This window comes from Thalassophryne amazonica, chromosome 10, assembly GCF_902500255.1.
Source record: "Thalassophryne amazonica chromosome 10, fThaAma1.1, whole genome shotgun sequence".
Classification (NCBI taxonomy): domain Eukaryota; kingdom Metazoa; phylum Chordata; class Actinopteri; order Batrachoidiformes; family Batrachoididae; genus Thalassophryne; species Thalassophryne amazonica.
This window is the reverse complement of record NC_047112.1, coordinates 50542962-50558362: the sequence shown is the minus strand read 5'-3', so window position 1 is coordinate 50558362 and position 15401 is coordinate 50542962. Positions and strand designations below refer to the sequence as shown.

General features: G+C 40.1%; 1 protein-coding gene across 9 annotated transcripts in view; it reads right to left on the bottom strand.

Annotated features, from left to right (window-relative positions):
* LOC117518764 (ephrin type-B receptor 3-like) overlaps nt 1-14339 on the bottom strand; it is a 130080-nt gene extending 115741 nt beyond the window's left edge. For 5 of the 9 annotated variants that reach the window (XM_034179988.1, XM_034179989.1, XM_034179991.1 and 2 more), the window contains exon 1: nt 13638-14337. In XM_034179988.1, coding sequence (XP_034035879.1) covers nt 13638-13701 — 64 coding nt within the window. In that variant the 5' untranslated portion in view covers nt 13702-14337. Of the gene's footprint in view, nt 1-13637 lie in introns of all 9 variants that reach the window. The other 4 variants (XM_034179986.1, XM_034179993.1, XM_034179990.1 and 1 more) reach the window with 2 other exon arrangements.
* Between the last annotated feature and the right edge of the window lie 1062 nt (nt 14340-15401).

Here is a 15401-nt window from a genome sequence, read left to right as displayed (position 1 = left end):
AGAAAAAAAAAAAAATCCACCCACCACTTTTTTATGATGTCAAGGATGATAAACTAATGTTTTTTTTGTTTGTTTGTTTATTTGTTTTGTTTTTTATGGGGCCTAATACAAAAGCAAAACAAAGTTGGTATTTGGATTGAGCAACATGTATGGGCTTTTCCAAAACTTAAGAACAGCAACAATTTTTCTTAATGAGAAAATCACATAAACATGTGTGGCAGTAGATTTTAGGGATACACAAGAACAAACATTGGATGCAAGTGAGAACGAGGCAGTTCAGGAATGTTCTCGCAGTAGGAAGTCCTGATTTGTTCGGGCATATGTGTCAAAGTGTAATTTAACCAAATGGGCAGGTGACAGGACCATCTCAGAAACAAAGCATCTGAACCAACACTCGCACATTTGCTCCGCTGCCTCTAAGACGCATTTGGCTTAATAAGTGGCCGTGATGCTTTATGATCTTTGCCTCATTGTCCTCTAAACACTGCACTCATTTAAACATTAAAGTCACTGTGCCATCATTTCAACTTTAGTGAAGGTTAAATAAAAGCTCCCCACAGCTGGCAGTGCGTCCAGGAGGCTGTAAAGTGGAACCATGGGGATTATGTAAATATCTTGACAAAAGGTCACGTGTGATTGGTGCTGGAGCCACCAGAACATCTTAGGTTCACACTGTGTGAGCCGCGCACAGAAGAGTGTTCAGAGTGAATTTGTGCATGGGTGATAAGAGAGAGGCAGCCTGGTTGCTGCTCTCAAGAAGACAAAATGAGAAAGAGAGGGCACTCAGAGAACACATTCCAGAATTAAGGGTCAACAGTCTTTTATCTGTCCTTAGCTGAGCTGGAGTGTAGGTGTGAGTGCTGTTTTTCCAAAGGACATGTGGGGGTGCTGTTTCACCAAATTATATAAATGACATTAAAAATAATTGGTGGTATTGTAAAAAACAAACAAACAAACAAAAAAAACAAAAAAAAAAAAACAAATGGAATTTTGTTTGAAATTGAAATTCAAAAAATTTAAAATTATTATGATGTGGCATAAAATCTCATCAACTGTCCAGGACAACATCTTCACCAATTTTCCATCAAGTTCTGTTCTCGATAGCATAAAATCTTGTCAACTGTCCAGGACAACAGCTTCACCAAATTTCCGTCAAGTTCTCGTGTCGATAGCATAAAATCTCATCAACTGTCCAGGACAATATCTTCACCAAATTTCCGTCAAGTTCTGGTGTCGACAGCATAAAATCATATCAACTGACCAGGACAACATCTTCACCAAATTTCCATCAAGTTCTGGTGTTGATAGCATCAGGCTGTTTCCACCATCTATTGCTAGTGGGAGCTACAATGCGGAGCCTCCAACGTGATGCCATGCTCCCTGCCAGACTCCCCCAAGCTGCACCACTGAGCTGAACGCCAGCTCAGTGACATCTAGCACCCAGTTTTCACACAGACCACAGAAAATTTTATTTGAGATACCAAGAAGTGTTTGCCTGACTGGAGTTACATGGACACCAGCTGTTGTAAGCAAAATGCAAGCTGAAATGAGTCATATATGCTGCTCAGGTCAGATTTTCCTCATTGTAGCTTGGCAACAGCAACTAACTTGGTGGCCATATTTCTTGTTGAGCACAGAAAAAATTAAACCAAGATATCAAGAAGAAATTGTCTGCCTGGAGTTATGTGTAGATGTGGCTCCGGCTCCCACTGACTCAGCAAAAAATTTACATTTGACTTGTGCCAAATAGTAAGCAGGACTCAGCTGTTACTGGGACCACTATTAGTAATTATAAATCAATCAATAAATAGCAGTTTTATTCATTTATAATTAGACATTTCAAAGAATATAAAATAAAGTAGGTACAAAGTATAACCTCCTCCGATTTCATTGATCATTGTGATATTTTACTGTAGATAGAATATTCCAATAAAGTGGACATTGTCCAATGCCAATTCAAGTGTTTTTTGACATATCCTTCTGAGAAACAAATGGATATAACATTACCTCATTCATGTAGGTAATTAACAACAACAAAATGAAAAGACAAGGAACAAACTATAGAAGCCTATGAAGACTCAACATTCTCGACATTAACGGTATTGTGTTGTGATATGAGTTGTTATATGTAGAAAATAAAGTTTGAGTGCTATGCACCACTGGGTGGCAGCATGCAATCATATGCCTGAGATTACAACAGTCAATTGTGATCAATAATGTATCAATATCTGACAACTGGGTTTGACTAGATGCACCAAATTGTAATCAGATCATATTCATATTAATAATCATTGTCACACAAAACAGGAAGTTGCCCTGCACATGTGTGTGTGAGGTATCATGTTAACAGTCTCACCGTGCTTATTCACTCATAGGTGAGGGGTCTACTAAAAGTTTAGTGCACAAAAAATCCCTTTGTGTCTTATGAAGTATATGTTTAGTGTGGGTGATAGATCTTTTTTAACCCTGGATATATGAAGTAAAATAAAAATGTTGTTCCTCCTGTAGCATTCAGAACCCTGCATGCTCACTTTTCACAGTAATACATGTACAGATGCTCATTCGCACATGTGCAATATAGTTCATTACAGCGGACATCATAACCCATTCACCAATCGTGACTTCAGCTTTTTCCTTGAAGTCATCTGTATCATCTGTGGCTCACTTGTGAAAGCTGTTTTTAAATGAGCAAAAGCTGTTCTCCTGATCTTCAATGGAGAAAAGCCCGGAGCTAGGCCCTGTGCCTTGAAAAGTCTCACCAGCCAATCTGCTATGGTTAAGCTCCACAAAGAAATTTTCCTCTCTATTTCCCTCTTTTCTGCTAATATTTTACAGGACCAGCAAAAGCAGAAAGCCAGGTGATGTGGTCGTGTTCCCCCCTGTGGGTGCATCGTTACGGAGTCTGCTCTCTAGACAAATGCTATTTATGTGGTTTAACTATCTTGTCAAGAATCAACAAATGACTCTCTGTTTGGGAAAATGCGCTACAAGAGATGACAGGAGAAGGTCCCCAACCTGCCCTTCAAACTTTCATTCTTCCTGTGAGTACTGTTTGCCAAGTGATTCTCTTACAGTAAAAGCTCGGATGTCAGCTATGCTGACTGCTGTGGATCTTACGGTGGGGGGGTTCATAAACCAGGAAGTTGGCCATATTGGAGACACCCATTATTCATAGTCAACAAAGGGAAACAAAAGTGTGTAATAAATAACTATGTCAGCCCCTGGTGGACATTAGTGGTGCCATCTCCCTGTACAGCTTGGCATCCTCCTAAAATGATCAAGTGAGGAGGAGCGGCACACGCTACCAGTAGAACCAATACGATCTAGGCCAGAAGAGTGGTGCTAGTTAGGACCGAACATGGGCACCACTGGTCGAGGCCATAGGAGCGGAACTCGCTCGCAGTGAAGCCTACATGATTGAGCCACCCGAGGCCAGAAAAGTGGCACTGGCTAGCATTAGAGCCAACACAATCTAGACCAGAGAAGTGCAACTCACTAGCAGTGAAGCCTACATGCTTGAGCCACCTGAGGCCAGAAGAGCTGCGCTAGTTAGCATTAGAGCCAACACAATCTTGGCCAAAGGAGCAGATCTTGCTAGCAGTGAAGCCTACATGCTTGAGCCACGTGAGGGCAGAAGAGCTGCTCTAGTTAGCATTAGAGCCAACACAATCTCGGCCAAAGGAGCAGATCTCGCTAGCAGTGAAGCCTACATGATTGAGCCACGTGCAGCTAACTCCAGCACAGTACAGCCAACCTTGATGCATAGTTAGCCAGCTAAAATGCCTCCTTGACAACTAACATATGGATATTTTTGCAGCTAGAGATGAGGACTAAGGGCAAATCAAGCTAGATCAACATATTACTGAGACCAGTTTGGCACCGTCCATCTGGCTCTGGCTGGATTGATTGGTCTCCTTTTCAACTGAAGCAATGTTTGAAGACATTTTCGAAGATTTACATGAAACATAAATCAGTTAAAACTTAATATTTTGTTTGTGTTTGCCTTGAGTTATACATTGTGTTTACATTGTGGGTGTCTCCATGATGGTGAACCTCTGGGTTTGCCAGTTCAGAGTGTAAACACTCTATAGTGCAGCATCCCTATTCTACAGGTACTTCTCACATCTTCCAAGACTGTGTTTCTGACCAGGGCTTTTTCTTTTTTGACCATTTATATGTAGCAGTGATCCAGGGAGAATTGCATGGTCTGTCCCTATAAATATACACATCCTCTTTCAGTGTATTTTTATTCGCCCCTGGAAAAGCATAACCCCTGGAGCCTGATTGTGGTAGGATAGTCATTGTTGAGAAAGAACAAGACAAGCCTGGTAAACAGAATCCACCCCACCTGCCCCCTTCCCTCCACCACCACCACCACTATTCTCTGCAATTTCATTTGAACAGACCCCTCTCCTCACTCACAGATAGGGGTCACAGAATGTGGGTTGAGAGTGGATGGAAAGCACAACAGCAGGTTCTAACTCACTTTTAATCTTGACATTCCAACACATGGTAATTTCAACTCCACTTTATAGACATCTGGTGCAGACAAGACCGATAACATGCCAGCACTGACGAATGCTAATATTATGTCAAACATTTCACCAGTATTTTCAAAGCTGTTAGTATGGCTCATTGGTGTCTAAAGAGTAGAACGCCTGAGTTGAGACCCGTGAAACACCCACAAACGCACACATGATTACTAATACCCCTATCATGCAAGAAATGCAGAATTGACACTTGTCTGCTGAACTCACGATGTTGGGCCATAAAAGATCAGTGATACATGCTAGTTAAACACATCATTCCCACATACACAAGGACTCGGGTCTTCCTCGGGTCTGCAGACAGCATATTTGCATATTGCGACAAAGTTGGACATAGTCTCATGCCAACCTTTGAACATTTATGAGCGTTTGTAGGGTTTTTTTCTGCCTGGTGACCCCTCCTGGTAGGTTTATGTGGTGAGTGAACTCAAAGACTCAAAGACTGACTGTACACGAACTTCAAAAACCAGATGTATTGAAAAAAATGCCTACACTGAACAACAGAGTCAGCTAAGACAGCGGTAGATTCTTGAAACAAAATGTCACATGCACCGTTGAGGACAAGAGGCTGCTTTTTAAGCCTTCGCCTGGCCGACCCCCAGGTGGGTAAGCCTTGCCCTGCCGTGTGGCTCAGTGAAGCTATGTGATTGGTTGAAGAGTGTTGCGTTTGACATTTTAAGCGGGTGACGGTGATTGTGCTTTTATATACAAGCGGTATGTGTTATATCAAAACTTTGTGATGAATGTGTTTGTGTCAGCGTGATAAGCAAAGAACATACTGTGCGCACATGATGACATTTTTGGGCATGCATCACGGCCGCATGTAAAATTAGTCAGGTCACATCCAGTTTGCAACATTAAGTGGTCTGAGGACAGGCGTTATGGAACATTCCATCCGAAAGCGTTTGAAGATGTGGAGGATGTAGCTAAACAAACTAATCTCAACCAATTTCTAACATTGAAATCAAGCCATCGACCACTACATAGTACATTTAGATCCGCGAATCATATTTGCTACTTTAAAATCTTTTATTAATTCGCACTGGTTCATTATTGCGCCCCAAGTACTTGATGCATGTATTATTGTTTTGATTCAACCGTACTTCTAATTTCTAATAATAATGCCCATTCTGCCAGCTGTTTTTTTTTTTTTTTTTTTTACAGTTTTAATGGAATGACCATTCTCAGAAAAGCCCACAGCAACACACATATATAGACATTTCCACCCTCCCACCACCACACTGAAACATACATATACACACCCCTACCTCCTAGCCATACCACCCATCCTGCTCTCTATAAGCGCGCAGACATCTCCCTCTGGCCTTCTCCCACTCTTGTTCAGTGTCTTTCTCTCTCCCTCTCTTTCTGTTCTGCTTGGCTGAATATAGACAGCAGCGGTGTGTCTGTGCAGTGGGCAGGCCCAGACACATTCGCCCTCCCCTGCTTCGCTCTCAATAGTGGGTGTCAAAGACCTGCTATCCCAAAAGGCCTGTCTCCGTTGGGGGCCAGGATGGCCTGCACACACAAATGTCATACACATGCTCGCACATCTATTCACACGTGAGCGTGCACGCTGCTATAGGTTTCTTGGAAAGACGGAAATCCACCTCTCTCATAGTATGGCCTTGTTTATGTGCACACAAATGTATAACTGAAAAGCAACATCAACAATAAGTCAACTGGGGTTCGTTAAAGCGTATATGTCTGTGAGATTTATCAATTTTTTGTAGTAATATATAATATGGTATGAGCTGTGCCTGCAGTTTTACTGTGAAATTGCAGAACCTGTTAGAACATGCAGACACCATTCCATGACAGCTTGAAACTATAAAAATGTCATTTATGAGGAATACACTATTGACTGTGTACAAAAATACCTAATAATGCCATATTATATGAATTTAAATAATTACGGTTAGTTTGGGTTCATTATTTTAAAGCACCATTTTATGGAATACTCTGTTGCTCTAAAGTCAATAATTTTTCCTGCTGGTTTTGTATATTTTACTAACATTTTAGGCCTTTTTTTTAAAGATTTCCAAGAACTAATCTTCAAAACTCATTTTAAAAACCTGGAAAAATCCATTAACATGACATGTTTCTACAGCACTGGTGGTCACACTTTTTTCTTTTCCTATATTTTGTCTCAAAGACTCCACATCACAGAGCTCCAGAAACATACTCTGAACTGACAATATCACTATTTTATGCCTGCTGCCATATTTTCAGCTTACATCATTCACTTCCTGGTGCGTAAAGGCCCCAGCAGGCCTGACACGGCTGTTGCTTGCCTACATGTGAAATTCCAGCTCGGTGAATCTTTTTTGTGCCGCCATTTGTGCCTCGCTGAGCTTCAGTCTGTGCACATGCAGGTTCAACCGACTGCATCAGGTTGGTGAGGTCCACTGTACTCTGGTTATCTTAAAATCCACCGTCTCTCACCACGTGTCTCCGAGTCCCGGTTCCTGTTACCGGCCAAAGCCGAACAGCATCGCTGTGCATGTGTTCAACATGGCTGCTGCAGAGTGCATGACCGACCGACTGACAGGGGATGGTGTAAGGTCAGTACACCAGGAAACCAATGAGCACCACTGACCTATACTGTTGTTTTCTACGTCAGTTCTCTTCCATTTATCCCACAATTTAAAGTATATCAACTGAAAACTTCAGCAACAGAAATTACAATTAAGAAACATGTTTAATTAACCAAAATTAAGATTTTAAACTGGATAGACACCAACCAACAACACACAAAATGTTTTCTTATTATTAGCAGTAGTATTAGTAGTAGTTGTTTTAGTTGCATTTTCTCAAAATTCAATTTTTGTGAGTTTGAAAATATCACCAAAAAACATTTTTAATCAGAAATAAGACATATTGATAATTTCAATTAACTACTGTGAAAGAAATATATATATATATATATATATATATATATATATATATATATATATATATATATATATATATATATATATATATATATATATATATATATGTGTGTGTGTGTGCAGTTCTAATAATTAAGTAAAAAATGAAATAAATGTCCCTGCAGAAAAAGACATATTTCTTATTAAAGGAAATTAAAACAATTAAATACACTACACGCATACACAAATACAAATAAATGTCACCATATTTTCAAATTCAATAAAAAATAAATATATAAATACTTCTTCTAATTCTTTGTACACTCACTGCCCCAGTACAGTATTTTTACACCTCAATTTTTACACAAACGTCTGTAGACTACTGAGAAGAAATTTTGTAGTTTTATTACATAAAACATTTTAAATGAAAATAATGACCACACATTTACAGATTAAAAAATACTATAGTTTGGAGGTTTTAACAAACATTAAATTTGATTTGTCTAAAACTTTAAGAACCTGTTAAAGATCAGATCCTGTTCAATATTGATTATCAACTGTTTTCATTGATGACGTTGTGTTTTTATGTCTCAATAAAACCTTGCGTTTCATTAATTTTAACTGCCTCTTGAATTTAGCAACAAAGCACTGCAACAGAGATAAAGACGTATTCCACAGCATCACTTCATTTAGTGAATAAAAATGGAAAAGACCGTTACCTCTACCATCTGTAACATGACTGTTTCAAGCATGAGTGGAAACGGCAGCAATGCTGAGGGTAAGTAAGTATGCTGTTCTAATAACTTCAGCGCCACGCAGGCAGGCTCATCGCATTTTTCTTTGACGAAGAAAACCTACATGAAAAAGAGCGCTGTGCAAATATTCATTCATTACTTCTTTTTAGACAATAACAGACAAAGTGTTGATACTGTCAGCCAGCTGCTCCACTCGCACGCCAGCTCCCAGCAGATGAAACCCCTCTCATGCTTTCTGCACAGGGAAGGAAAGTGAGCAATGAAAAGGGGGAACGGGTGTCACCGTGCAGTCACCAAATGTGCACTGAACGGTTTCTTACCACTCGCAACAGAAATTCTCAAACCAAAATTCTACTACATCCAACTCCTATCATTTTCAGAAAGGGAACACAGTTATTTAATATAATATGTTCATACAGAATTCAGCAGACATTCTGCACCAGTCCTACTTTTTTTATTTGCATATAAGATTAATCTGTAATCAATAATCAATACATGCATAAAATCAGACATCCGTTATGTGTGTCCATGGTGCATATGACTATTGCACAAGAGGCAAAATCAGCCTCCATTGATTTAGCCAATTGATTTGTTGCCCTGATAAACACCCGTATGAACTGGTAATTGCTTTTAGCAAGAAGACGTCTATAAGCAGTCCGCTGCATCAAACCCAATTCTGCGGTTGGAAAAAGGCTGATTCACCCAATCAATAAGACCACATCAATTGATATTTTGTCCACTGTCCGTTACCATTTGTCATTACAAAACAGCAATATGTGTAATTTCTTCATGTTGTCTGCTCCAAATGAGATAATTAATATCACACAGCTAGATAGAGAGATAGATAGACTGATCAATAGAGTGAAAAACAACATTTTACTGAGTATATTTGTCAAATTATTCATTACAACTTATTACACTTAGTGAGACAAAATCACTTGTCAAATTTGAGTAAGATATAAGGACTTGTTTTTAGATAAATTCATCTTAAAATGTGAAGTGAAAAGAGTCTTTAAAATGTAATTTTCAGTCATATCTTATAAAAAACAAGTTTTTTTAAGTCATGGTAAGATTTTTTTTAAGATGATGTGTTGTTACTAAAAGATATAACACTTCCTAATACCGATAAAGTAAAGGTTCCTCAATATAACGTTCCTCGGTTATTTTCAAGGTCATATTTGAAGATGTCTTAACAGTTTTCACTGTTTCTATTGACAGATTTTTCATTTTCTTTTATTGATTTTTTTTTTTTTTTTACTTACAAAAATATGCAACAAGTAAGACGTCTTGAAATACAGTCTTGAAATTCGCTGGGAAAACTCATGTTGGCCTTTCTTTTGCATACTCTTTTTTTTTTTTGTGGGAGTGTTACAGTTTTACAAACAGCACAGCAGCTTGAAAATCTTATGAATGAAAAAACAGCTTGTTTCTCATGTCAACCCAGTCTCAAGGCATGTCGTGATTCAGCAGCACAAAACATACATTAAACTATTGGTTTGTGATATTGTTACGAAAAGTGCAAAATGTTTGTCATGGAAGCACAAATTTATTCTAATACATTCCATGAAGGCTGCATGAAATTAAAAGTGAAACGGGGGATTGGGATGGTGATGGTTAGGGTTGGGGGAAGGTGTAGGACTAGTAATAACAAAATGTTTATGTTTATTGAAAAACAAGTCCTTATAGCTTACTGACATTCTGCTTACTTATGTTTTTGTGTTGTATTAAGTGCAATTACACATTAGAACTTAGACAAATATCAGATTATCAATTTTAGCGATGATAGATAGATAGATAGATAGATAGATAGATAGATAGATAGATAGATAGATAGATAGATAGATAGATAGATAGATAGATAGATAGATAGATAGATAGATAGATAGATAGATAGATAGATAGATAGATAGATAGATAGATAGATAGATAGATAGATAGATAGATAGATAGATAGATAGATAGATGATCATTTGTACTCTGTAAGAGGTCATTAGTAGAATCAGCACAATGGCTTTGCTTTTATTTTGTAAATTCGCTTTCTTGCCTCTGTATTGGTTCTGTCGCGTCACCAAAGAACCTTTTGTCACTTTAATTGTGTGTTAAGTAATTTGCCTCTGAATGTTCCGGGGATCCTCGAGCTTTGACAGACAGTTTCAGGACGCGCACACAGATACACACTAAGTCCTGAAAGTGCGAGGACGAGTTGGCCCCGTTGCGCTCTCCCTTTATCACGACTTCCCAGCTCTGAAAACTTATATGTTCCACGTTTCCAGGTCTCAGTTTTCAGGTTTTAAACTCGTCACACATTCTTTCAAAAAAGCAGCAAATATGCGTAGTCAGGCGGCGTCAACCCCCGTGCGTAAAATCCTCTTTACGCACGTTTGCTTTTGCGCGTAACTTTTAAGAAAACGCTTTACTTTCCCTGTAGTTATAGTCTGTTTAGGTGCCTTGATAATTGCATGTTAATAAGAGTGTCACAGTCACAATGAGTGGATTTCCTGCAGCCTCTTGCAGACAGTGGCACTGGATGGAAAGATAGGAATGGATGAGAAATGTGCCAACCGCCAAACAGGTAAGGAAAACTCCTGTGGAAGTGTGATCTCACCCACATTAAAAAAAAAAAAAAAAAAAAGCATACGCGCTCCAAAAAACTGCCTGCGCGTAAATGCGCCGCAATAAATAGAATGAGTGGGAAATCATAAAAGGCAGCGACTGTAAAAACCCATTTGTCTAATTATTACAAATGGGTGTTATTTAACTGGAAGTCATGATGAAAGTTTTTGTCAGGCTCACAATAATAACAATAATAATAAACTTTTAAAAGTCTTTTCACTTCTGGGTGAAAATTGCTCATTTTAAACTTTTTCTAATGATTTCTGCCCGAATAAAGAGCAGAATTTAATTATGAGTCTCCATGCAGTCTGTTTTTTCTTCTTTCTATCACAAGTAATTTATGCCAAAAGAGAAACTGAACCCCATGTGAGCTACAGAGGACTGTCGTCAGCGCAATTTGTCTCCTCACGCAAGACCTTTTCTCACACCAAAGGAGCCACTGTGACTTGGGGAAAAAGGGTCACTATTTTGACAATAATAATACAAATAAAAAAGCACCTGAAAAGTGAAAAGTGTACTTAGAGGCTGCTTTGCAGTTTCGTGCTGTTCGTTGACTCGCAGAGTTGAATAAACTGCAAAAATGCCACAAAACTAAATTATAGCATTTTTTCCTCAATAAGTAATTAAATAAATAAATAAATCATGAGTACTTTAATGCACCAAAATCAGTTCTAACACGTGTACACTGCCAAATACTCAGAAAGATTATCATGATCACACAACAGTGTAATTGCGCTTTAAATAATTAAAATTTCATTTATTCATGTGAGATGAAAGATGTTGTGCATTTTTAACAGATGCGCAACAGGAGAAAACCTGGAGGGAAACTAAAATAATTCTTTTACAACCAGTCCTGGGGGGCTGTGTGACCCTCAGGACGCGGGCAAACGCCGAGTGAGGCCGGGACAAGCTCCCTGCGCCGCAACGGTTCTTCATAAACCGTGAGATTTATCCCCCCCCCCCCCCCCCCCCCCCAAAAAAAAAAAAAACTTCCAGCAACGGCTATAAATCACGTGGCTGTATTAAATCTTTAGGTAAACCTGCAGCCAGGTCAGTCAGGCACAATTTATGGTATCACTTTTGCAGGGAAAAGATAGTTCTAGCGAAATCCATCAACTTCAACTTGTGTGCGCGCACCCAGAAAACACCACGAGGCTCTCTCCCGTGTCTATCTCCTTCACTTTAAAAAAACGTGTGCGCAGCACTTCACTTAGCTATTCAGGACATGTGTTTTAAGTCAGTGGTTCCCAACTGGGGTCCCGCGACCTTCAGGGGTCACCGAAGGGGGTCCTTTACAGGGAGAGAGGGGTGGGGGTGGGAGCTAGAAATTAATTTGGTTTAAATCTAGTTGTTTCAGGGAGCAGTTGCACCAAACTGTCTGCACACATCACTCAGTACCAGCAACAAAAAGTGCGCCTTGCGCTTCAACAGCATAATTCTTTGCAGCTCCCATCATAAAAACTACAATAAAACACACATCTATCAGATAAGCAACACAAGTGACGACTTGATATCATTTTACGCACGACTTCAGCCACACTGGGACTGAATATTCTCAGGACAGATTGCATGTGAACACAAGAGTTTAGACATATGTATGATTTATTTATTTATTTATTTATTGCAATTCAGGTCGGGGAAAATTGAGAAATGCCAAAAAAATACCTAAATCGTTGAATTTCATACCAGCGTGTTATTCCAGCCAACCAAAATAAATAAATAAAATGACACTTTCGACTTTTAGTGGTCTAACATGTATGTATGTATGTGTAAATCTGCTGTTTTTCCACCCTTTGTCTTCTTCGGATTTCCAACTTTTGAGGAGAAAAATCGGCATGTGGAAGCTCTGAGTCCAGGGTGTTTATTTATTTAATGTGGGATAGGTACTAAGCTGGACATTCTTGGTTCGGTTCGTGAACCAAACACAGATTTGGCCCACTGTCCTACTTTTTCATGCACTGGCATCATGCATGCGCCACAGAGCGCCTCCGCCTGCCTGCGCTCCAGCGTTTACATTTAGGCCCCTTAGCAAGCTTCATATCCAAGCTTCTGTCTTTTTCCTCTCCAATGCGACCGACAGGTTTAAAAAGAAAAGAAAAAAACGAAAAGTCAGAAAAGTGAGCGTCAAAAAAAAAAGACGCGCTCCAATTTGGCCATCGATTACGCACGGCAACCATCTCCGCTCACAAGGCAGTGCTGGCTGGCTTTGTTGGTGGAAGAAAGTGTAAGAATGTATTCCCACTAAGCAACAAACGGCACTTTTTTGACATTTAAAAGCATATAGAAATATTTGCGTCCCCCAAACGCGCTTTAAAGTGTATTTTCTGCATTAACATTTATGCGCTGTAGTGCGTTAAAATGAAATAAACAGTCATCTTAGACTTTTCTGTTTAACTTAAGGTGAATGGCCCCATGCGTAAACTCACACAGGGGAAAGTGTCTGATGGGGCTCGAAGCTGCGACTCCCTGATGGGATCCTGTGTGGCGCTAATTTCCTTTCAATTGGGTTGAAAAGGAGCCGATCAGCCCCAAATAGCGAATGTCACAAAAAAGAATACACAAATGCAATTGAAATGGATGAGCTTTGGCTGGAACGCATAACAATTGTGTATTGGGACGCGCGCGGATCAGAGCGCATCGTTGCGTAAAAGCCAATGATGCCATCGAGACTTTTACAAAAAAAAAAACAAAAAAAAAACAGAGACTGGTTTTCAGGATGAAAGGTGGCTGATAAAAGAGGGGTTTTGGCTGCAGGATTTTTTTGTGCCCATCCTCAGAGGGGGGTGCTGCTTATGGTAAGTGGTAAGGCGGCCTGCGACGCAGCGTCAAAAAGATGAACCAGTTCTTACCTTCCACGGCGGACACCACGGGCAGCAAGACGCTGCACAACAGCAGAAAGTAATCCATTGTCATAACAGGTTGGACATGTAAACAGACACTATCCTGGAGGATTCGACGCTCTGCGCACCCGCTCCAGCAGCAGTCCCGGTTCCAGCGGTGTCAAACCACAAAGAACGAAGTCTCCCCCATTCACCAAACCCCCTCAAAGGTGCGCGTGTCCACAACAACAAGCACCCTTTGGTGTAAAAAGGTGGAGAACGTCGCAGCGCGTTCTCCGACTCCCTGCGCGCATTAAACCAAACAACAAGCAGCGGGTCCAAGTCTTCCAGTCCCTGTCCTTCGCACTGAGCGAATCGCGTGAGAACACGTCGTCACCATCCGGAGAATATTTCCACAGTTTTTTTTTGTTTGTTTTTGGTGAACAGTTTCCAAGGAGCAGATCCAGACACTTTCTGTCAGAGTCGCGCGGGCAGAAGCGCAGAAAGCCGCGCCGGTGTCAAAATCATGGCATATGGTCTTCTCTCCCCCCCCCACACACGCTTTACCAGCTGGACGCGTGCACGCTCACATGCGTGTGATCAAGAGTTATTCCCGTGAAAGAATCAGCCGGCCGGGTTTTGTAGATATTTTTAAGCTTTACGTCCCTGAGCGAATGTATCGGCGCGAGCTGCCGTGAAGCTCCCGTTGCTGCGCTTGGCGTGCGTAAAAATGACGCGCGGCTGTGGAGGGACAAGGGGAGAGCGAGAGACAGAGAGAGAGCGAGAGAGAGAGAGAGAGAGAGAGAGAGAGAGAGAGAGAGAGAGAGAGAGAGAGAGAGAGGCTGTGGGGTATCAGGAGGAGGAGGAGGGACTGAAGCAGCTGCACTGCAAAAAAAATGTCCTCCACCCTCAGTTATTGAGTCTGATGTTTATGATGAAAACGTGAACATGTCCGATGGCTCGTTGTTTCCGATGCGTTCCGACTTCGACTTCCAAATTTCGCAAGCGAGAGAAAAGGGCACCGTTTGGTTTTTTGTCACGTCTCATTCAAACTTTCCTTTCTTGGGATCCCCTCCGTGTACAGGCGTGGGCGAACAGCGCCCCCCTGCGGACGCATTCATCGGGGAAAGACAAGGGTGTCTGATGAGTTTTGCTTTTAGATAATAATAATAATAATAATAATAATAATAATAATAATAATAATAATAATAATAATAATAATAATATGGGCAATTTTGAATCTGAAGGAGCAAATTAGTTTCAACGTCACAACATCACCCACTTGATATTTTTATTGTTTATATTTCTTTTCAAACCCTTTTTCGTAAAAATAAGTTCTATGAAAGGCTTGCACTGAATTCATAATTCGACTTTAGATTTCATGCACTTTTCCAACATTTTCTATTAAATGTTGGAACTTTTCAAAAGATTGCAGTCTTTTAAATGATTTGCATTTATAACTCAGTCAAGTGTGGTTTAATTAACAGGACAAAAAGGACGTTTTTCCTTCACAACCTGAATGTACTTTTCCTACTGAGGGTTTGTCAAAGACTTCTACAGCCTCAGTGTGTTTTATTGCACCAATGAGTGATTCAGGGTGTTCTCAAAACAGCAGCAACTAAAGTCGAACAGTAATTACAAATCTTCCCCCCCAAAAAAAGTTTCATATAATGAGTCAGTGTTTTAATTTTTCTAAATCCATCTGTGGGGATGATTAGCCTGCTGACGAAACACAAACTAAAAGCACACGATATAGGCAGGCCATCGTGTGTACAGGCAAACATTTAAATAACC